General features: G+C 37.8%; 1 protein-coding gene across 1 annotated transcript in view; it reads left to right on the forward strand.

Annotated features, from left to right (window-relative positions):
• CNTN1 (contactin 1) overlaps positions 1-24251 on the forward strand; it is a 106942-nt gene that overhangs the window by 67556 nt on the left and 15135 nt on the right. Inside the window, 5 exon segments of the mRNA XM_009583770.1 lie at positions 4993-5227; positions 8804-8907; positions 15406-15592; positions 17163-17275; positions 18444-18600. Of these exon segments, the coding sequence (XP_009582065.1) occupies positions 4993-5227; positions 8804-8907; positions 15406-15592; positions 17163-17275; positions 18444-18600 (796 nt within the window).

The following is a 24251-nucleotide window of genomic DNA, read 5'->3' on the forward strand; positions in this document are numbered from 1 at the left end:
TAAACTAGCCTGTCATAATTATTAACTGGAGTTTTAAGGAAATTCTTGTATATTGACACTTTATAAGTTTTATTTTATGCTAATGTGACTGGTAACACAAAACAATGTTGCCTCATACAACAATTTACCCATTCATTGATATCCATGTACTGATGTTGTTGTTCTTTTCTTCCAAGCCATTAATTTTTCTTTAATGATTATGTATTAAGCAAAATAAAGAAAAGGAAAAGGGACAGAGAGAAAATGTTAATCAGAAAAATAATGGAATGAAAAGTTCAAAAAATTACAGTTTTATCAGAAAAGTTTTTCAGTATGCAAAGTCTTTTGAAAATTTAATCTCTCTCATGTACTGTAGGTATTTAGTCCATGATATTTTGTCTTTAAAAAGTCTTGTATATATAGCTATATATATAAATGCTGTCTTCATTCTGGTAGTGAAGCAATGGCTTTTAAAATTTACCTGTACTGTGGGGGAAAAAATGCTTCTGAAAATAGGGAAGAAGGGAAAAGAGACAAGAAGATAGGAAGAAAGCAAAACCCAGAACAAGAGAGGATAAGAATTTATAGGCAAAGTTGTTGTGTAGGCAGAAGTTGCATGGAAGAAAGAGTTGAAGTCTTCTGAAGGGTATTTGGGAAAGCTAGGGAGGAGAAGTAAAGCAAAAAAAAGCCTATCTGATTCATGTCAGAGCCTATCAGTATCCAGCAAAAACAGAGTTACAGAAGCATTACCTCTGGCAAAGATGGATGATTAAATGTTACGCATGAAAAAATTACCAAGTTTATCTTGCTAATGACCTCTCTGTTCACCTTTGTAAGGCTGTGAGGCACATAAGGCACATTATGCCATTTGTGTCTTTTGGGGAATAGTTTGTTTCAGATGTAGCAGCTTATTTACGTCTATGAAGAGTGCTTTTTCTTGTGGGAAGTAGTATAAAGATGACATAATTCCAACAGCAACTTTGTCATTGCATAGGGATCCTCCTTATGAATGTACAAATTTTAATCCATATGCATATTTCCTTCTTTTTGTACTTAAGGTGATCATACCTTTTTGGAAAAGTTCGCAAGTATGACACAGAAATAGTCAGCCGTATGTTTGGTCTAACACATTTGGGCTTTCCCGTTTTGTTTGTTTGTTTGTTTGTTTTTAATTCAGTTCAAAATATTTATTCAGTCTTCCTAAGTATTTTATCAATGAATTTACCTAAAGAAAAAATTTGTAAGTTTCTGAAAAAGGAAGATCTACACTTCTGTTAAAATATATTGAAAAGGTTATTTCTTAGTTCCACTAACAGTAGGTTAGTAAGCATATGTATTCTGATTGGTTTGATTCCGATCTTTATTTATTTTTGAAGAGCAAAAGTCAAATAAGAACACGTGCAATGGACATTTGCACAAGACCTAGATTATTTCTTCACAAGTGCTGTGTTATAAAAACTTCAACAAACTGCAGAGATACTTCTTGCATTGCATGTAAAGACCCATACTCATGGCATTTTCAATACAGTGAAAACTTGGCTGTGACCAAATAAAAAAAGAAAATTATAACCAGGGGAATAGTGAGTAATGCAAGATCTGAAGTACAAGATCATTTCAGTCTTTCCTACACGCCCAAGTAGATTTATATTCCAATTATTTCTCTTACCTAATGTCATGCTTTTTACATCTGTTCTGTAATGAGTAGCTCATTTAGTCAGACAAATTAAGCATGGCTTCAAATATTTACTTCCCAAGAATCTTCCACTACTATGTCTAGCAAGTGTTTTTGAATAGAGGCATTAGATTTACGGAGCCTGTCTGACAGACAACAATATATCTATCTGTAAGGCTAAGATAAAGGTGTATATTATTCCCCCAAATGTGCTGACATTTGCATATGCTACTCAAAATAGTCCTTAATTAAGAAGAGAAGAACAAAATGTATGGCAGGTTCACATGTTGCTGCCAACCCCCTTTCAGCTTTTGCTATGATTCATAAACCTGGGTTGAATGAGACAGCCAGAGATGCAATCAAAGCTCCTCTGAGTCTTGTTTTGAAAGAAGAACTGAGAAAGAGAGGTAGGAGTGGCATGCACATTCTTCCTCATTTTGCCCCATTTGTCTTTCCCTCTTCTGTTTTATTTTTCAAAGTTTTTAGTGGATACTACGAACTATTCAGCTACTTATACCTACTTATTATGTGCAGCCATTGGAGGGCAAGCTGCTTTCAACATTTTATTTAAGACCTTCTAGAATATAATTTTTAAATGCCAGTCCTGGGTTTCTAAAGTTTGCTCTGGCTGAAAATCATTCTGGGACTAGGGCCGCATCCAGGCTGCTTACTTTGGCATATGAGATATGATTCTGGTTTATTTTAAGCAGCTATATACAATGATAGATTCAGAAGATGAGCTATCGAAGGTGACCCAGTCCATGAAATCTTCTACTTTTGAATTGTAAAGTTGCCTATGAATCTAAACTTAGGTACATGAAGGTACATTAGCTGTTCTGGGAAACTAGGTATCCAATTTTCACCTGATGACCAGTCAGACCTGAGGTATAAAACAAGCTAAGGCATGAGTTATACCTCATCCAATAGGCACAGTCAGAATATGCCCGACACATAAAAAATTAAGCACATAAAATAGATTATCTAGTGTTTTTTTTTTTTTTATTCATAGCTGATTTGTAGTTAGAGTCTTCGCCTGGTGGCTTGTGGTTAGTGTCACAACTAGAGACCAAATATCCATCTCCTTTTTGGCATGAGGGGTTTCTCAAATTTTATCTGTTGGCAGTCATCTTAATTACCAATTATACTTAAGTCATTCATGTGTTCTCAGAAGTCATGTTGTAGGTAGATGGGTATCTTTCCACTCTCTGAAGCTCCATTATAATCCAGATTTGACATATATCAGCATTTCATCTGTGTTCCCCAGAAAAGCCAAAGAAGTTATGTATGTAGAGTCCTGCAGTCAGCTGCATCAGTCAATTGTCTTCTGCAACATGGAGTCATGGTTAGAGTACCCACCCAGGAAGCAAGAGGCACTCAGTCTGGAAGATTGTCCATTCATTTCCCATGTTCTAGAAGGGTCCCCTAACCCTAGTCATGGTGTGCTGAGGCACTTACCAGTTTTTGATTGAACTGAGCCACTGTTCTGCTAGAGATGCAGTTAAGTATGGGGAAAAAAGAACAGCAAGCAAGAGGAAACCTACTGGTTACTGAACTCTGCAGATGGTAAATCCTGTTGGATTCTGGGCCTTACTCCCACAGCTGGTTTTGCCTGTATCCAGTGATCATCATGCTGAAGCACTAGTGTCTAGGGAGCTTCATCTGGAACCAGCTTTCTATCCTCAGCCAGCTGAATGCTGCCTGCTTTTAATATTGCTGTATTGTTATTCTTGTGACTTTACCACTGATGTTGCAGAGTGGTGAAATTTTACAGCAGCAACAGAGAAAACAGGATGCAATGGGATCTGATGGCACGCCCAGGGCAGGTGTCAGTTAACCTTAAGCTGAGTAAAGTCAGAAGTCCCAGTCTTTGGTCTGCTTCTTTACATTTCTCTTGCAAGCTTTGTCATGAAGAAAAGAAGTTCCATCATTGTTCATATGTCCTTATCAGACATTTTTCACATTTTGAGTTCCAACATCTGTGTTTGGAATTTTTTTTCTTGTTGTATTATGTATAATAGTGTTCTAATCCACGTGTTATGTTTCTGAAGTCAAAACTTAAATGTTTCTGTTGTTCAAAAAATCTGGTGAGTTTTCACCAGAATTTTCTTTCTCAGAGGATCTTTGGAGTTTTATTCTAGCTTCAAACAAATACGAACATCAACATTTGTGAGCTAGGAATTTTTTTGGCTTTTTCCACTATTAACACCTAAGTTTCATAAATCCTTGCTCAGAATATCTCTACACGTGTTGGCTGAAGTGCTACAATAGTGGGCAAACACCTAAGGAGAATAATTACTCTCTGTTGCACTGCTCCAGGACCTTTGCCTCAAGATAAGTTATTTCATCTCTGTGAGGTTTACAGTATGGGAGAAGGTGATGCAGAAAGTTTATTTTCAAAGGATGTTTCTGGTCAGCCTTCAGATGCACTGATGAATGACATGATTTTGGCCTGTTGGGTGCACTGTTTAATAGTTGTGGTAAAGGGTCCATGGACTGAGGAGAGATCACTGAATGTAGAGCTTTGGTAAATGAAGCAAAATTCATTATAGCAGATGGTCTTAGGTAATTTTGTATTTTCCAGTATTCCTAGGTATAGGAAATCAGCAATAGTTTCAGGAAGTATTCTTGATAGGTACCTTTACTGCTCATGCTGAAAGTGGGAGTCATTTCACTTAAACTTCTACCAGTTAGAAGCTAGGTAGGTAGTCTAAACCAGCAACTGGACCCCCTCCAATCATCAGTGAAAAGTGGTAGGATGAAGCATTCTTTGAATGTGTCCATCTCTCTTCATCAGCTGTGCAAGTTGCCAAGGTGACCAACTTTAGGTAAATTAATATAATTTAGGCCAGCCACATAAATTTTCTCTTCTCTTTCTCTGTTTCACAAGAATATCTATCTCCACACATCCACATGGACCAATATACTTGCGTAGTGTGTCTGTGTTACATATCCACTATCACTTACTCCTTAAGAAAGCCTTTTTTGCTAGCTACAACTGAGAACAGTTTTAGTACACAATCATTCTTGTTTTCTTTCTGTAGGAGATAACATTATGTGTCTTTCACTGAGTTTGGATGAGGAACAAAATCTTAAAATGTTTTAGTAGCAGATACGCTACTACTGCAGATCTGCATAGTGAAGATCGTGTATTTTTAAAGGAAACTGGAGTATTTTTAAAGGGCGGGGGAGCAAACCGTAGAAGCGAACCAGGAGAAAATGGAACTTTAGTACAGTGTTTTTACAGTGCGCATATCGATGCTTTTTGTATTATTTACGTCTTGCTAGAGATCCATTTGTTTAGTTGGCTACAAAAAGTAATGTTTTATCTTTTGCCTCTTTAGCCTTTATCAAGAGAATACCACTATGGCAATAACTTTGGTTATATAGTGGCTTTCAAGCCATTTGGTGAGAAAGAATGGAGAAGAGTTACAGTTACTAATCCTGAAATTGGCCGGTATGTCCACAAGGATGAATCAATGCCACCTTCAACCCAGTATCAAGTAAAAGTGAAAGCTTTTAACAACAAAGGGGATGGACCATTCAGTCTCACTGCTGTCATTTATTCAGCACAAGATGGTGAGTAAAGGTTCCAGATAAGTTTTACACTGAGGGCCCAGATCAGCGCTACCAACATCAGTAGAGAGAACGTCGTCCTTGACACTGATTAATATAGCAACATACACCTTCAGCAAGGAGCATGTATATTGCTCACACAAAACACTTGCAGTTGTTCTGAATAAACAACTTCAGCCTCTATTTTCTATGCAATGCAGAGCACTTGGCTGTACTTGATGTCTGAATGAGCAATACGCAGAAGCATTCAAGATTTTTCACACAGCTTGTTAAAAGATTTAAGAATTTAAAAAAAAAAAGAAATTCTGGTCTTCATATTTGTTACCTAAAACATTTACGTCATTATCCAGCAATGTCTCTATGATATTAATACATGTATTTGACATATGTATGGGTTTTTTCTTCTTAACAGACCACACTAAAGCCTATTATTCGAGTAGATCAGTATCAGAATTTAGCCCAAAACTTGTGAAGGAATGATAGTTCAGTTGTATCTAGTTATATTTCAAGCATGTTTAGAGTCTAATATAAACTATCCCTGCCACATTCTTTTTTCTGGTTTTGATGTTGGAGCTATCAAGTGAATAATTTAATGAAAACCTCTGACATTTCACTAAAATATTTTTCTTAATTCTTACTGGAATTATTTCACATGCTGTGATCTTTAGGATTCAAGTTTAAATGACGTTTCCAAACTTAGCAGGAGAGAGAAAGCACTAGAAGAAGGTTTACCTTAAATCAGAAGAAATATATACAACATCTTAATTGCAACATCATTACTCGTCTGTTTTAAAAAAATATGGTTTATTAATTTCTGCCAGAAACCCAAAGAAGAATTGCTCATATTTTTCTTTCCATAGAGCAGAATCTCCTTCACAAAGTCAACAGATCCAGACCAAAGAGCCAAGAGGAGGGATATGATAACAAGGCCACATTCGCACACTTCTGACTCTGTTCTTTACTCTGTGTACTTTATGGGAGATTTATGTTCATGATTCCCATTAGCACTAATGGGAACTTTCGCACAAATCGCCCACACACAGAGAAAAGATAAAATAGTCCTTTTGTTTCTTATGATAATTCAGGATTCAAGCTAGCAATACTTAGCTATCTGAAGAGGTTAATACTAATCCTTTTTCTCAGAAAAGCGTACCTTAGGATATCATCTTCTGCTGCTACAGCAACAGGATGGTTGTTTTTGCAATTGTAAGTAGCTATGGTGTAATAAAAGCCATATCTGCCAAATAACATTTCAGTATCCCTCCTTTCTCAGAGACATTATCGACAGCTGACTGATAAGCTCCCATGTGTTTATGTTAGGATTATACTAACCATGTCAGGGATGGGAGTGTGTTTGTATAGCTCTCTAAGTTCAGAGACGTGGCAGAGCCCAGTAGCTCCAAAAGACAGAAGAAAAGCAAATGTGCAGTAGTGCCAGCTTCCAGACAAAGAAGTCACTTCAGTGGCTGCTCATGTTCTAACATAGACTTTAGCAAAGTCCAGACACTTGATAGAAACACTTCTGGTTAAATGATGCCAGATCCAGCCAGCAAAAGGAATAGAAGCTCGTGAACCTAGTTTTCTTCTTTGATTTCAAGCACAAGAGTCACCAAAACAGTCAGATTCATGGTGCTCCAAACCCTACCGGTAGTGCTCTCAGCTCCTGTACAGAGCTATGAGCCTGACTACTGACCATATCAAATCCACGAACTTCAGGGCAGGTTAGAAGGAATTTTTCCAATAGGTGTAAAGAAAGTTATTCCAAAGAACATTCTGCAGAGTTTTCTGCTGGCATCCGGACTTGTACAAAGTCACCTCAGTACCTTTTAGCATGCTTACTGGCTCCCAGCCTTAACTTTGTATAGTTACGCTTAGAAGATATTTGTGTGATGACCATTATGTTTTCAGTGAAGAGAACATATTGTGAGGCCCACATGATGGCTTCTTTTATTGGTAGAATTACTGAATTAGAAGTCTGGAGAAAAGCAGCTGATGTCATCTTTCTGGCTCAAGAGAGACTGCAAAATATTTATAGAATATAAATACCAAATAGGGATATAAATTACTTGGGGCTCATAAACAAGCATAGCAGATGAAATATTGTTTAGAGTATTGTATCAGCAAAATCCCTGGTAGTTGGAACTTTTCAATATGAAACATTTTGGCAAATTCTGTAATTGATACAATGGAGAAGAGTCTGACAGTGATTTGGGAATAGAATAGATGATCACATCTATTCCACTGGTACTTCTGTACCTCTGAATCAGCAAGTGATATTACTACCGTCAGATAACACAACTTCTCCAAGGTAATAGTGAGATTTTAAAGCAATATGGTCATACAATATTCCATGCATACATAAATACAATGGCAGCATTTCCACTAAGTTGTGTATTTTGTAATATATCTATGTGTGTCTAGTTATAACTGTGGGCATCTTTATTCACTTTAGTGACTGTGTTCCCATGTGTTTTAAGCCAAGTTCCGTATCTGACAACTACTAGTCATACCTGCCATTGCTGGTAGTGAGTAATGATTGCTAGTAATGAGTGTACAGGCCGCTTGCTTATCTAAATTCCTGTCATTGTGAAAACAATTTTGCAATAATGTATCATTTTTTAATTATACATTTGCATTATTAACAGTCATTGAAAGACAATTACAAAAGCTGACTTTGCATATAAGATTATTTTGTTACCTAGGATACTTTTCATGAGAGATGTAACTGATTTTTTTCTTAACAGTGGCTGTTTTGATGCATAGTTGACTGGATGCCCAGTTGGAAGATTAAGTATATGAAAGCTTTCCTCAACTCGGGCTGCCATGCCTGTCTGTTGCAACTTGTTTCAAAAGATTCACGACAGAGAACTGTTCTTAGCTTGGAAAACTTTATCTTTTATAGACATTGCTAAGTTTATGCTTTTTTAAATTCCTTACCTCACTTAAATGCAAGCGACAGTGAAATTAACACCTTCTTGTAATTAAACTAGAACTTAATATTCTAAGCCCTGAATAAAAGCATACCACATTATAATGGTTTGTATTCTGCATTGGCAGAACAAAATCAACTTTGTGATATATACCTAATAGAAGGGTGCTCTTGGATTATTTCACACCCTATGTTCAAGTTTATATGTGCCACTGGCCAGCTCTATATCTAATACCTGGTCTCATAAAAACTTTGTATAATCATGACTAAGTGACATACACATGAATATTTGTGTGTAGCTAGCTTAAAAAATCTGATGTACATTATCTATGAGCTGCGGTTCAATTTAGTAAAAGATGACTGGATGTTTCATTCTATTTATCAGAGCCTGTTTTTAATTTACATAAATTTCAGCATGGAATCTGTTGAAGCATAAAAATAGTCTGAGCCAAGTAATAGAATCATTGCTTTGTTTTTATAGAATCATTTCCTATACAGATCATCACTGAATTTAAAGTTTACTCAAGTAAAAACAGATTAACGACTAACACACTTGGCACCCTGATACCAAGAAAATAATACGAAATACAAGCAAGTATAACAATATCATTGGATGAGATTGGATGTTTAACATGTGTTTCATCTTCCAGCTCCAACTGAAATACCTACAGATGTGAGTGTAAAAGTTTTGTCATCTTCTGAAATGTCTGTTTCTTGGCACCATGTTTCTGATAAATCTGTGGAAGGATATCAGGTGAGTTTAGAGGTGACACCGTATATCTTCTCATTCATTTAATTTCAGTAGTTAAATGCAAGGATAATTCCTACTCTAGCATTCTATCTTAGGGTTCACTTCTCTTTAGTTGTCGTTTGCTGTACAGATTTCACATCCTCAGAAACAGATTATTTTTGGTGCTATGTACCTTATTATTAAAACACATTAACAAATGCATGTGCTCACTATTCAACTGAAAAAAGGCATCATTATTTCATAGAAGAATCTTGTCTCTTGTTATGTAATTGAATGCCTACCTCTACCTTCTCAAAACATATTAACTTTTGGGTGTAATTGTCAACACGGACATGAAATTGTTACTAACTCGTGGCCCATTTAAATTCTCAGCAGTTATTAATATAATTCACGTACAAATCCTATGGTAAGTGGGACTAGGTGACAAATGCCCAGAATCCAGTATAACAGAGACAGTGCTATTGTGCAAGACAACAATGTTTTCATGGTTTCTATTCTCCACATAAAAAAAGAGCTTCAAGGTATGTTCATCTGGTCCAAGACTAAGTGGTACTACCGATAAAAATTGTTCTTGTCCTTGTACAAAGATGGCAAAAGCCACAGGGTGGGTGCAACCAGAAATGGCCACAGAGTACTCCAGCAGGGAAGTCTTAACATTATCCCCGCACAGTGGATGCTGATGAACTCTGCAGCGTACAGCCGGCTTACTTTGGCTGCACTCCAAAATAGGGATTTGGGCCTTAGTTTGTTAGTGACTTGCTTTGTGATTTAAGTTGTCGGCTGCTTGATGGTAGCCTCTATGTTCCAAAATGAGCACATACGAATGTGGAGTAACCTCATAGAATGTATTTTTATGCCTGAAATCTATGAATAAATGTTCTTCTAATTAGTAGTATTTGTTTCTATATTTCCTGATCTCTGTTTCTGTCTCCATGAGATTTATGTAATACTTTTGGGATACTGTAACAAGATCATAGCAAAGATCTCAATAGGAACTACCATAGTGTCCCATATAAAGCTTGATTCTACACAGTACACACATAAAGTTTTAAAATTACACGCAGAGGACACTGGGGTTTGAAATTGAGACACTGACATCAATGGTAACTCCTAATTTACTAAAGCAGCCCACTGGTTTGGTGTTTCGTAGGGATTGTGCAACTAGAATAGGACAGACAAATTCATGGTTGTAACTGAGAGCCAGGCGGAGTACCCAGATCCATGAGCTCAAGCCAGCCAGCCATGTAGCAGAGTTGCACTCCCACGCTGGACAGTCTGCACAGAAACTGGGCACGAAGCCTGCGCACCCTGAATAACCAGAACAGACGCTCACAGGCACACACCAAGGGACTTGTGGGGGTGTGGAGAGAGCAGCAACAAGGAGAGCATTGGAGAGGTTGGGGTTGTAGTGGTGATAAGGCATGACAATGGATGCTGAGAGTTGTAATGGGGAAGGGAGTAGGAAGGCTGGAGGGGTGAGGATGAATAGGGAAGGAACATGGTGGGACAACATTCCCATAGGCAACCTACTTTTGGACATTTTTTTAATTTTACTTTATTTACATAAAGCCATCTGAATTGCTCTCAGGGGACATCAGGGAAAGAAAGGAGGGGAGAGGATAACAGGATGCATGGAACAGTCAATAGAAAAAAGTTGGAAAGAAGCATAGAGGATCTTTGGGCTGAAAAGAGAATAACTGCTGTTCTGAAGAAAGGTGCGATACCCTGGGAATGGGTGGAGAGCTTTATTACACAGCATGTAGAGGTGCAGGGTGTGGCCTTATTTTGATAGCTGGAGTGTAACTTCATCCACTCATTCCTAGAGAAGTACTACACTTCCACAAATCCATATGAACTGGGTGGCTTGAATATGGAAGGTGAGCAGTGGCATTAGAATGAATTCCTTCTCTTTTTTTCTCTTTTTCTAAAGTAACCTTCTAGTTATCAGGACTGTGGGAAAAAAGTTCCCATCTGGCTACACAATAAACAGACTGGTAGGCATGAATTACTGCCCCACGGAGCTCAGTAAGATGTTAATTCTAAGATCTTTTTTTTTAGAGCAAACCAGCCTCATTCTAGTAGTGGGGAAAGTAGCAAAACGCACGTCTGTGCTTCTACACTGAGGCCAAAAAGAAGGTCTTGAGCTCCTGAAGATCACATCTCCCATCAGTTCTGAAGGAGCCATGGGACAGGGCAAAAATAGAGAGGGCTCTTCAGGAAGGTCAAGGCTGTAGATAGCTTTTGTGAAGTTACAATACAAGTTGCGGGGGAAGAAGCACTCAAACTACATTATAAAATTCCAATGGATATGTCTGGAAGGCTCTATCTCTGTAGGCATCAAGAAGTATTCCAATATTTATTTTTTAATTACTGCTCAGCTGTAACACAGGTTAGCAAAATCCCTCATTCACCAGAACACCTTCTCAGTTTCATTTTGGTCTTTATTACCTGAAAATTGCATAATTGACCTTTTAAATGCTAGAGTTTAAGAGATGGGAGTACCCTGAGCAAAGTACCTGAAGGTATTTCACCTGTGACACAATGTTTTTCACACCAGGAGGAGTCAGATTTTCTTGACACTAATGCATGCTGTCAGGATGACTGCCCTCATGGTGATGAGTGTGAGCTGATAGATTTTGCCATTACAGAGGAGTTATCCTCAGCTGACACTTAAAGAAGAGATAAAGTATAAAAACTATCTCCATCCATATAGAGACTTCAAGATTTATGAGTTCTTGCAATAGCCTGCTAAAAGCCACAGCTCTTCAGTGCATGCAATACCAAAGACACTATCTGTATTTCCTGCTGCTTCTATGCAATAGATATATGTTTATTTTATTAAACAAATTTATCATTACTCACCACCATTGTCCCTTGTTTACTGAAATATGCTATTAGCATTCTTTCTTAATATGAGTAAAGTATCTCTTATGTCTCTCCTATGTAAAACTTTCATTAATATGAGAGCTGTTGTATCATGACTCTTACAGAAACAACTTCTGATGTATTTCAGTATATTAAAATTTGAGTAGAGGAGAGGACCATGAAAGAGAGTGTTTTTCCCTGATTTCAGCACGGAGGGCTGCACTAATTCATGATGGCTAAGGCAGTCCCTTCCCGCAGATCACTGCTGGCTTATTTCCTACAACAAACTCTAGAGCTGGTGTGAAATACCCTCCTGTGTCCCCTGGGGATTCATTACCTATGGGTTACCCTAACAAGGTAAATGCAGAGCACCAGGAAAAAGCAGACTGTCTGGGACTATTATCCAAGCTCTTTAATAGAAAGAGAGAGGGGCTACTGAGCAAAGTGGGAAAATGTGGTGTCTTGAAGCAGTGGGACAACTAATTCTAGTATTGCTTCCACAGAGGCGAGAGAGTGAAAGAAATTTTCAAGTTATTTCAAGACACTTTTGAAGTATTTAAATAATAAGTGAGAAGAGAAATGTAGGAATAGCGTAAAGAAGACAGTACTATTTCTTAGCTCTCAAGGGAGTCACCTTATTTCAAATTTTTTCTTTTTCAAGAGTAGTTACAATGATCCAAAGATGTAGACATGACTGTATATTAAATGAAGAGGTAAAGAAGAACATTTTGAGTGTGTGACACACAGCTCACACACTATAGGATTAGTTAAGTCCACACATTGCTGCCAAGAACAATAGTATTTGGGATTTAAATTTAATTTCATTTTTAAATTATATTACTTCTGCCCGAAATGTAATATGCTCTCAGTGAAGCAATTTACATTTTCATTCATTGTTCTCGCTTGTCTTGTTTGATGCTGTATGTTACTTGTTATATTGCGCCCTTAGCACCACTGTAGTGCAAATGAACTAGTAGGATTGTAGAAAGTTTTGCAAGTCAGAGGTATTCAAAGGCTTTCAGCATATGCCCCATGATTAACAAGAGCTTTCCATAAAGTGTGTTTGCCATCTTTAGGTAAAGCAGGTACTTAATTAACATAATAGAACATACTAAAAATGAATTAATTAGTCTTCAATGGCCAGTTAATATCAACAACAAAGCTACCGTTGGTCGTATCATAGCTAAGAAACTTTTGGCCACCTGGAACTTCACAGACATCCCTTTGCTGCAGGCTAGAAACTTGTTTGAACTTAGGCACAGAGATAGACATGACGTCATCTAGCTCCTGATGTACACGCCCTCTCACACTTGAGTCAGCCACTTATGGTTAACAGCTTATGGTATACAGCTGGTTGTATTCAACAACAGCAGCTTATCTACAACAGTTTGTTAATTATAATCATATTAAAAAAAAATCTGACTTGAAGATCATAATCAGACCTTCAGCTGAAATGACTGTGATGGTTTCAGATCCATGCCAGTTTGAAACCATTCGTCAAGTGGAGGTTACCACCTTGCTGGAGAAACCTGCAGGATGGATTGGGTGCACATTCCTCGCTCATTCTGGGGCAAAGGCTGTTGACTCAGTAAAATAGCCTCCTTGATAAGTGGGAATTTCATGAGTGTGAGTGCCTAAATTACAGTAAAGAGATGTTTAGGATGCGAGTGGATTAAACTTCCAGAACACTGTGCAGGACATACATTTATATAACTAAAAATTACCCATTCGTGCCTGCCAAAAGGCAGGTATGCATGCTGTATTTAAAAATGGGAGCCAGTTTGGCCTGCAGATACAATATGATTCTCTCTACACCAGGAAAGAATGAGAAAAGCATTATGATATTTTCACATTTATAATAACCAGAGTATGCGTAACCTTTAACACTGGTGGGCAAGACTGAGGCAACAAACTCTGACAAGAGACTTTAGTATTTAAATGAGAGCAACCTCTGTGTAGTGACACTGACTGTTACCATGTCCAAAGACATTGGAAGTAGGTGAAGAGAAATCCTCTGCTGCACCTCTCCTCATTCAGCCACAGTACATGGTCTGAGGCAAACCAAATATTTTTATTAAGCATTTTGATATAAACGTGAACAGGAGAAAATAAGGCTTTGCCAAGCAAGGGTTGTGCCCATAATTTGTAAAGGGAACTGTGATATTAACAGCTTGACAAACTATCTGCTCTTCTAACCTATTCCTTAAATGAAGTTTCCAAGGAAAATTAATGTCAGCAGAACAGAAGACTAAAGCGGTTCCTATTTAAAAGATAAAGTAACAGGATACCTGATGTCACTAGTCAAATCTTATAAAGCAAGATTTTTCCTGGAGCCTGAAATTACCAACAACATTAACCTCTTCCTAAAAAGATTTTAAAAGGTCCTCCTGCAGCATACCCAAAAATCATTATGAAGACAGGCAGAAGCCGAGCAGAAACGCTGAGAGTAAAAACACTCAAAACCAAAATGTAATGGGCATGGCTTTCTACTCTTTCAGGTTAGTGCAGTAATTTAGTCTTATGCAAACAATTATAAACCAGACAAAACCCAAAGACTGACAGTGTTTTACTCTCATTTGCATCTCACAGAATAGAACCCTGTGTATGTGACACAGCTATGGAATGGCATCACTACATAGGAATTAGAATTATAGAATCACAGAATCGTTTAGGTTGGAAAAGATCTTTAAGATCATTGAGTCCAACCATTAACCTAGCACTGCCAAGTCCACCACTAAACCATGTCCCTAAGCATCACATCTACACGTCTTTTAAATCCCTCCAGGGATGGTGACCCAATCACTTCCCGGGGCAGCCTGTTCCAATGCTTGACAACCCTTTCGGAGAAGAAATTTTTCCTAATATCCAATCTAATTACTCTCTTTTAAACCGGTGCTTTGTAATAGGTAATGAATTAAAGTAGAATGGAGCAATTTCTTGGAAAAAAAAACCTCACAGAATTTCTATGTACAGTTAATTGACTTTGGATTTTAAGATGCTACAAGCTTACATTGATGCTTTTCCCATAGTTAAGCTTTTTCAGGTTCTTTCTCATCTACTTTGACAAATGTTATATTGTACTATGAAATCTGATTGAATTCAGCCAAAGAACTTCAGAAAATGGCTAAATACACGTATCTAGACCTGCACATACAGATAACATGACTGAATACTTCTCATTCCCTAGACAGAAGTACAAAAAGATTAAATTTGTAAGACATTTTAAACAAAATATTGTGAAAACATTAACAGAGTTTTGTCTTCGCTGTAGAGTAGGAAAACAATGTTAAAGTTCAGAGTAAAATGCTTAAACAAAACAGCAAGAAGAAAATAGTCTTATTCTCTGAAGGCATTATCCATCTCCCAGACTTCTAATGACTTAGCTGAGAAAAAGTTAAACCACTGTGAGAAAAGGTTTCATAATAAAATCTGAATTTTTTTCTATTCCTTTATGTCTATATACAACTTGGTTAAAATCACAGCCTGTAGAAGGAATTCCATGCTGTTGCTGTTAGATTTCTTTGAGCATATTACCCAGAGTATATAGTATACAAATACCCAGCGTACATAATTTTTGATAAACTTTCTTTTTGACTAAATATGCTAAATTTAATCATTCAACTTGATTGTTTACAGATTCGTTACTGGGCTGCTCATGATAAAGAAGCAGCTGCACAGCGGGTACAAGTGAGCAATCAAGAATATTCAACCAAACTGGAAAACCTGAAGCCTAATACTCGCTACCATGTAGATGTTTCTGCCTTCAATAGTGCAGGCTATGGACCTCCCAGTAGAACCATCGATATTATTACCAGGAAAGCACGTAAGTAAATGGAGCATTAGGTTATGTATGATGTCATGTACTTCATTATTGCATGTTGCATCGCGCCCATCATGTCTTCAAACTTGGCTTCTCATTCATGTACCCAATGTTCTCCCTTTACGTTGTATTGTTTCTTGATCTGAAAAGTTCTACCAAGGCTCTCCTTCCTCACTTTTGTTGCCATGTACAATGTGGATATCTTATAAAAGGTGGTAAGGAGACACGGATTATAGGCTCATAGGATAATTCAGGCTGGAAGGGACTCAGAAGGTCTAACCTTCTGCTCAAAGCAGGGTCAGCCACAAGCTCAAACCGGGTTGCTCAGGGTCTTGATCCAGTTGGGTCTTGAAAACCTCCAGGGATAGAGACTGCCCGACCTCCTTCCCTCGGAAACCCTGTTCCACTCCGTGACTGCTTTTGCTAGCATCTAGTCTGAGCCTCTTTTAATTAAGTTTGTGCCTTTTGTCACTCATCCTCCTGCCGTGGAGGAGAGCCTGGCTCCATCTTCTTAACATCCTCCCTATAAGGTGCCTCTTGGGCTCCCTCCAAAGCAGTCTCTTCTCCAGGGTGAACAAGCCCAGCTCCCTCACCCTCCCTTCACAGGGCAAGTGCTCCAGCACCCCACCAGGTCGATGGCCCTCTGCTGAACTCACTCCAGATTACCAGTGTCTGTCTTGTACTGGGGGGCCCACAGGTGGACAATGATATTCCAAGTGATGAACAATTCAGATCAGCTATTACTTGGGCAGCTATACCCTGGCTTTCTGTTTAATCAATAGCAAGAAGTGTTATATTCTGACTATTAAAATGTGACCACTTGCCTTTTTCATTAACAGTAGAGGGAGCCAGGATCAGGCAGCCTTGGGTGATCTGAATCATACTCTTGAATTTACATGCCATAATAGGTTTCTGAATATAGCTCCTGACGTAATGATGATACCTAGCACTAACATAAGCTGAGAAATGTTCAATTAAGAAAAACATCTTGTATATTTAAAACACACTTAATGGGCTAAAAATCCGTACAACTAACTTGAGGATTTCTGTCAGTAAATAGCGTATTGTGCAACTTGGACCTGCAGGGTTCATTTGTGTTGAATAATGAGTCCATTTTTATCAGCTTATTGTGTGAAATTTAATTAATTGTTTCTGCAGGGGGGTACTCTGATTTCTACTGAGTTAAATGCTGTAGAATTGCCTTTAAATGGTTAATTAAATATTTAATCGCAATGAATAAATATGACTTAAGCCACATTTCTGGGAGGTTCTGAATATAGTTATAGCTGCATGCCAACAAACACACATGGTCAGCAACATAGTGAAGGGTAATGTTGGCCACTTCCATTCTGGCAACACAGAAAGGCAAATCCACAAAGCAGCCACTGCACAAGCTATACAAAATTGCCTGGCTGGAGCTGTAGCAGTTCACTCTAGGAAGGAGACTGTCCTTTAATCATATAAAGATCAGCCATAATTTCTCTCTTTACATTTTTACATGTCTTAATAAAAATGATATTGAATGTTTATGAAATCTCATTTATGTGCACATTATACATGTGTTGCTTTTCAGCTCCAAGCCAACGTCCAAGAATTATCAGTTCTGTAAGATCTGGTTCAAGGTACATCATCACCTGGGATCATGTGAAGGCAATGTCAAATGAGTCTGCAGTTGAAGGATATAAAGTATGATCCATGAAAATATTTTTTATCTTTGTGTATGCTACATGAGGTATATTTTATAGACAGTGTTGCATTTTGGTACCTACTCAGACTTAAACATAGTTCATGCTAAAGATGAAGGTATCATGCTCAGAGATCACAGACATCCAGTAGGGCAAAGCCAGTGGGCTTAGCCGATAAGATGAGAAAGCATTGGGGCACTGAAATTCATTTGGGCAGTGAGCCATTTTATGGGAAACTTCAGATCAGTGACTGCAATAACCTGCATTTCCCATATGATTATATTTATATTTATAATTTCCCATATGATTACATTTATTGTCTATTGGCTAAAAATAATGCTTAAAAAAAATGTATGCTTTAATAGTTTTTCCTTATACCAGTATGCATTGTTCCAGCTTTCCTTTCCCATCTCCATGGGAGCTACAGTTCCTGGAACACGAGTTCTTTGAAGTCTGGGAAGGTAGAGGAAGGGAAGGGACACTTAACCTCATTAGATGCAATGGCTGTATAACTACAGCAAGTGTATATACTAACTATAGGCCGTATAGAAAGCTTCAAAAATCAATTCCTGCTTAACTTTGCTGCTTACTTGGCAGTAAGAGAATTAGTGTCATGTTCTACACGTACAAATTTTGCTTGAGGAGTTGAACTGCTTCCTGGGAATTGCTGAAAATGTTTCACAGAGATTCCAGATTCCAGAAAGAGTGGAGATATTTTCTAAAAGTTCCACAAGACATGTACCATCAAATTTGCAACAGTTTAACAGCATTGAGAGTTAATATTAAAATTAATAATTGTTTCATTTATGAAAATGGTAATAAATCTTATGTCAGAAGACCCAGCTGAGTTCTGAGATTTTTATTTGATGCTCTTTGCCACCCTGCATTATTATCCTCCAACATTTAATTACTTATTTTGAATGTAGGAGTTGAAATTATTTTTCAAAAGGTGGCATAATTTTATAACAGAAAAACAATGAGGAAACAACCCGTCTAGATTCACCCTATGTAAAAATGGAAAAAGTCGTATCAGCCATTAAGTTTGATATATATAGGCTTCATATGTAAATGAAAACCTAATACTTTTTAATTTACACACTGTACATAAGTAACTGTGTTTTCATGGAAACATAGCATTTCAATAACTGTACTTACTATGACTTTCCTAGGTACTGTATAGACCAGATGGACAACATGAAGGCAAGTTGTTTTCAACTGGAAAGCACACAATAGAGGTCCCAGTGCCCAGTGATGGTGAATATGTTGTTGAGGTCCGAGCACACAGTGAAGGAGGAGATGGAGAAGTAGCTCAAATAAAAATTTCAGGTGAGCATATATCTTCCTTTCTTCTTTCCCACATTCCTTGGAAATCTTGGACTGAATATTTTCCTGTTGCGCATTATCCAGAGTTGGGCACACCATTCCCATCCAAAATCGGAGAGGTAGCTCTTCAGCAATGACTGCACTGAGAATTAGGGTTTATCTTAAAATCTTCTGAAGACTCGTAATGCACACAGGACACTTCAGCAGCAGTCCAGCTCAATCCCGGAAGCGCTGCCAATCTTCCAAAAATCAGACTGTTTCTACTGGTGTCCCCAGTTAGGCTACCACTTTTAGTAGTGTCCTACGAGGATAACTACATCGTGCAGGCCTCAGGCTTAAGACATCAGCTTGTAATAATCCTATAGTTCCTAGTACCTGTTGCCTCTGTATCTCATTCCTTTGTCAACTGCCACTAAGAGGAGAGAAAGTAACTAAGTAGGTGGTCCACACTGGTCCACAGACCAACTTCTAGGGGAATTCCACTTTTCAGGAGACAAGGGAAGCTGCGACATACAGATGAATAAGCAATGAGAAATGCAACATGCTCAGCTTTAGAGTGGTCTGGATGATTGGTAAAGAGGGGAAGGGAGCTTGCATGGATCAGGCTGATTCAACTTCTACTCAGTGTTGATTCTACCTATGAGCTCAGACATGGTCTGCACATCTCTTTCTTGTTAGTTTTGTAATTTAAGTAGTGCCTTAGCACACAGTGTATGAAGTAGAACACAGGAATAAACATCAAGGACTTGGATAGTGTCTTTGCAAGGTTATGATTTAAACACTTTCATTGTATTCTTGTCTTTTTAATTAAAAATGAACTTGGGGAATAGTAGGGATTAAAAATCAACAGTATTCTTCTCACACAGTCAGGGCAACTATTATTGCGTCTTTTAAAAAAAAAGCAATGCCTATGCTATATCATCTGTGCACTGTGAGAGAAGCTGCCATTCCTAAAGGAGTGGACCTCCAATCTGCTGGTTTTCAATAATATGTACAGTTTATATCAGCTAGTGTGAACTCATGGGTATCACCATTTTTGTTTGCATGAAGCATCTATTCCAGTCTTGATCAAATGGAATCTACAGGTGGAGGATCATCATTTGCCAGATGCTTTGTTCTCATGATTAATCACCTGCACTGTTGACTTTTTTTTTGCCTAATTTTTAATCTATATTTATCTGATTTTGGGGTCTGGCCATTGTTTCCTTTTATAGCCTTTGTCTAGATTAAAGAGTCTTTTTCTGCCTGATATATTCTCCCCATTAAGAAATGTATATATGTCAGTCAAGTGACTGATCAAATGCTAAACAGTTTGAGCACCTTGAATTTCTCAGTAATAACATTTTCTTCAGGTCTTAAATAATTTCGACAGCTCTTCTCTTCACTTCTCCAACTTCTGAGCATTCCTTTAGGACTGTAAACACTATAACTATATCCACTCTTTCAACTCTGCTGTCTGCAGAGATAGTCTCGGCTCCCTACACTTACTACTCCCAGAACTATTCATGAAAGCCCTTTCATTAGCCATTTATTTCCTTGCACTGGGCTATAAAATGGTGTTCATCTTGTTTGTCCAATACCAGCTCTAAATCCTTCCTGGAATCCTTGCTTTCCAGGATACAGTGTCCCATCCTGATCTGTGTGGCATGTCTCTTTTTTCCTTAGTGTATAATTTTGCATGTGGCTATGACGAAGCACCGTTGGTTTGAATGGCTTAAGTTCCCATGCTGTTTGGATTTCTGTAATGAATGTGTTGTCGTCATCACTCTTTACTACTTTGCCATTTTGGTACATGTACACAGTTCCTTAGCTGTTTAATTCTGGTTTTGATGAAAATTATTGGATTGCGTTCGATCTATTACTGTTCACTGTGGAATTATGCTAGAAATTCAATGACCATTCTTCAATAATTGTGTTTTGAAATCTGCCAGTGACTGAATTCTTAATCCATTTAGCATACACTCCGTTAATTGTGTGTACCATTTTCTATGAGAATGTCTTGGGGTACTAAGTCAACCACTTTCCAAAAGCTGTAATACATTGCATTATATTATCATACTCTAGGTGAATCACTTTTAACATATTACATGAGTTGCAAAAAAGTTGAAGCAACTGCTATCTTTAGGACGTATCTTAGGTCACCTTTGAATCTGTCATACGTTTATTATCATCTGTTATCACTGTGGTGCAAAGACCCTTTAGGTAGCAGCAGATAGATTACTTCCCAGACTGGAAGCAGATCCATCATGTCAGTACAATGTTGAGCCCAAGCTGATCAGTCTTGCCAGTGAGGCCTGCCCCAAGCATGCCCATACAGAGTTAGCACCTCTGGGAGTGTTAGCGCTCTACAAACGCTAGTTATAGAGTTTTGTGTGGCTCTGTCTTCCACACTGCAGCCAAGTTTTCAGCCACGACTTCTACCATACCCCAGCTAGACAGAGAGGGACTGTGCCTCTGGTGGCCTAGATAAAGGCAGCATTCCCTAGACTCAGTTTAGGAAAGGAGATCGAAAAGGAGACAAAAGGCAGGGTAATATCTTTGGAATACACAGTATATAGAGAATTGGGCAAGCATTTCAGGCTATTTCTGGGCTCAAACCATGCTTTTTCCAAAGAACAGAATGAAGTGTATTTTTAACACCTGCACATGGCAAATTACGTCTGCTAATTTTTATTCTTAAGGAAATTTTCCAGTAGCATGACAGGGTTTAGAATAATTGCCCAAAAAGGGTGATAAAGTGGTGAGAAGCTTTTACGTAATGATGTTTTTTCTCAGAAAAAATCCTTGCAAAGAAGAGAAGACCTAGTTTGATAGGAATGTGTGTTCTGGCGGTCGACTGGCCAAAACGGAACTTAGGTATCAACAGAGAGATGTAAACAATAGCTAAGGCAAAACACAAGGCATCTTATCAAATTCAGAGAGGACCATTGCCTTACTTGACCTTTAGGCATCCGATTCCAGAGTTTGCAAACCAAATTAATTTCCTGCATAAGCGAATGGGGAGAGTTAAGCAACTAGGGCAGGGGTTCAAAATAGCCTGGATGCTGACCAGGAATGACCAAATCTTAAGCAAACTGGAAGGCTGCACCAAAGAGAGAGGAATGTCTAGAAAACCTATGTGTCTTCCAGATTGGTGTTTTCCTGTTGGTCATTGGGTATCAAATCCAAAGTAATCTGCATAATTCACCTGAGTTAGGTGTCTAAGCCCCCATTATAATCAGTTGTCATCTAGGGTGTAATTCAGAAGCTTAAACAAAGCCTGCAGCATTTGAGATGCCCCAGATTACCAGGGACATCCACACAATGCTGGCAGGCATGGCATGATCTACAGGAGACCTGAGGTCTTCTGGATCAGCAACTGGAGGCCAGACATTACACCAGAAGACATCTTTTGGCCTATATTTCAGGCATACAAATTGCACCGTTTTGCAAACCAAAACCATTTCCTTGATTTATGTGGCTGCTGTTGCTCTGCTAGGCTACTGTGTTGTCAGCCTGTTGTAGATGTACTCTGAGCAATTCTTAGCACTTGCTGAATTAGGTCTGAATTAGGTTTAAGTACAAGAACATCTAGTTCTGGAACCATAATTGGCCCTGAGGTCTTAACTTAGGTATTAAAAATACAGCACATTTTAACTAACAAAAGTTATGTTTGAAAGTCAAATATAAAAGAAACTAGAAATATATGTTATTTCTAGCTCAACCCCTTGTCTAAGGGAGAAACTATCATCTTTTATGTTTTCCTCATCCTCTTCCCAGTCACATGCTGAAGAGGGAGGCAAACATCCTGCAGCAACTTTGTTCTCCTATAACCAGTCAGCTTCCTACAGGATAGAGTATTTTAGTTGAGAATGATATAAAGGAAGTTTACCAAACACAGCCATCTCACATGCATTTCTTTTTAGTGAACATCTTGAAATATAAATGCTTATCATAAAATCACTCACTGTATATGTGCTGAGCTGCGTATCAGCATACAGCTGTAATCAGTGTAAAATACAGTCATGAGCTGTTGTATTTTATTGGCCAGTGCCTGTTGTACAGTTAGGGGTTTGGGGATATTTTTCAAGCCCATTATAGTAAATTAATGAGCTACACAATTTAAAATTCATTCTTGAGATAAAACAACCAGTTGAAGGTTGGAACTAGTTTAACCAAAGGAGTCTATTTCAGTGGCTAATAACAGGCTTATCTGTTTTCTTTGACGTATATTAAAGGCTGAGATTTTTTTTTTGGTCTCTTGCATGCTTTTTGGATTGCAGTGCTTTGTCATAATGCTAATATTAATGTAATCAAAAGAAATCTTGCAATCAGTAGGAACTAAAACCATATGATGCTTGATTCTTTTCTCACTTCACTTGTGTAACTGCACTGGCCTCAGTGCGATTAATTTATGTCAGAGTAAGGAAAAATAGAATCAAGCTCTCAAATTTTAAAATTTCATCCAGGGTGTGGGAGAGTGGAGGGTAACTTATGATTTGGGAAAATATTGTGAAAAATGAAGATATCATGCACCTTCATCTTCAATTGTGAAATCAGGTTAATGTTTTAGTTTAAATAGTGACATGGACAAAGAATAATAATTTATCTATTGTATATGCTTGTAGCAAGAGAACAAAATTACAGCTTCTCTGTGTTCACAGCACACGCATATATATAGGCATATGAATTCCATTTGCCAGAGGCATGTTTTAGGATCCTGAAAAAGTATTTACTTTGAAGCATGGCTTTTTCAAAGGAAAATGCAAAATTTTTGCCCGTAGTAACTCATACAAACATTTTAATTATTTTATATTTTAATTTCTTTTATTATTATTATTTAAAGGGTACATTAATATTTATTGCACACATTAGTACCAAGTAAATCAGGTGATCATTCACTTTTCATGCGGTATAATCAAAATCTTTTGATTGTAATTTGAAAATGTCCATCTGTTGCAAAGATGGTTGTAGTAATAAGAAAAGAGGAGAACACAGGTAAAAATCATAAGGAATGCTAATGAAAACAGTCCTCTAACTGGCATGACAGTCCTGTTACTGATCTTGGAACTTGTTAATGCATCTGTGACAAGAATGTAATAAAAAGCTTCTACTAAACTAAAGATACATTTCCAAAAGAGCTCTCCTCTACAAGAACTGTAATTTTCACAATGCATTTGGCTGTTGGCTCATGGCTCAAAAATTAAGTGGAAAATACTCAGAATACCCTCTAACCTGGTACATAAATCTGCCTAAAACAACATACTTGGTTCTCTGGTATTTCTCTTGATTTTCCTTCATCATCACATTTCATTTCATCAGAGTTCTAATTTATTGATACTGCCTCCTTCCAAGCCTTACTTTGACAAGTAAGTTTTGACAATTCCATGCATTACAACATATTCTATGCTAGAACAAGCATTTTCTTGAAAAGCCATATTCTCCTTAATTTCAATTTCTTCTCTTTTTCTTGTATTCGAATTCAACAGTAGGACAGATTGCAGAAATGTTTTCATATCTAGTTACGATTTCTTACTCTGCATTATCCTATGATAATCCCCATGCGGTTTATTTATATGGGAAAGCCTGGATACACACAATATGCGAATACAACAAAATTTCATTTTTAGCCATAAGACTCATAACTAAGCTGTGCAGTGGTGGTTGACAGGCTT

This window comes from Fulmarus glacialis, unplaced genomic scaffold, assembly GCF_000690835.1.
Source record: "Fulmarus glacialis isolate BGI_N327 unplaced genomic scaffold, ASM69083v1 scaffold15008, whole genome shotgun sequence".
NCBI lineage: Eukaryota > Metazoa > Chordata > Aves > Procellariiformes > Procellariidae > Fulmarus > Fulmarus glacialis.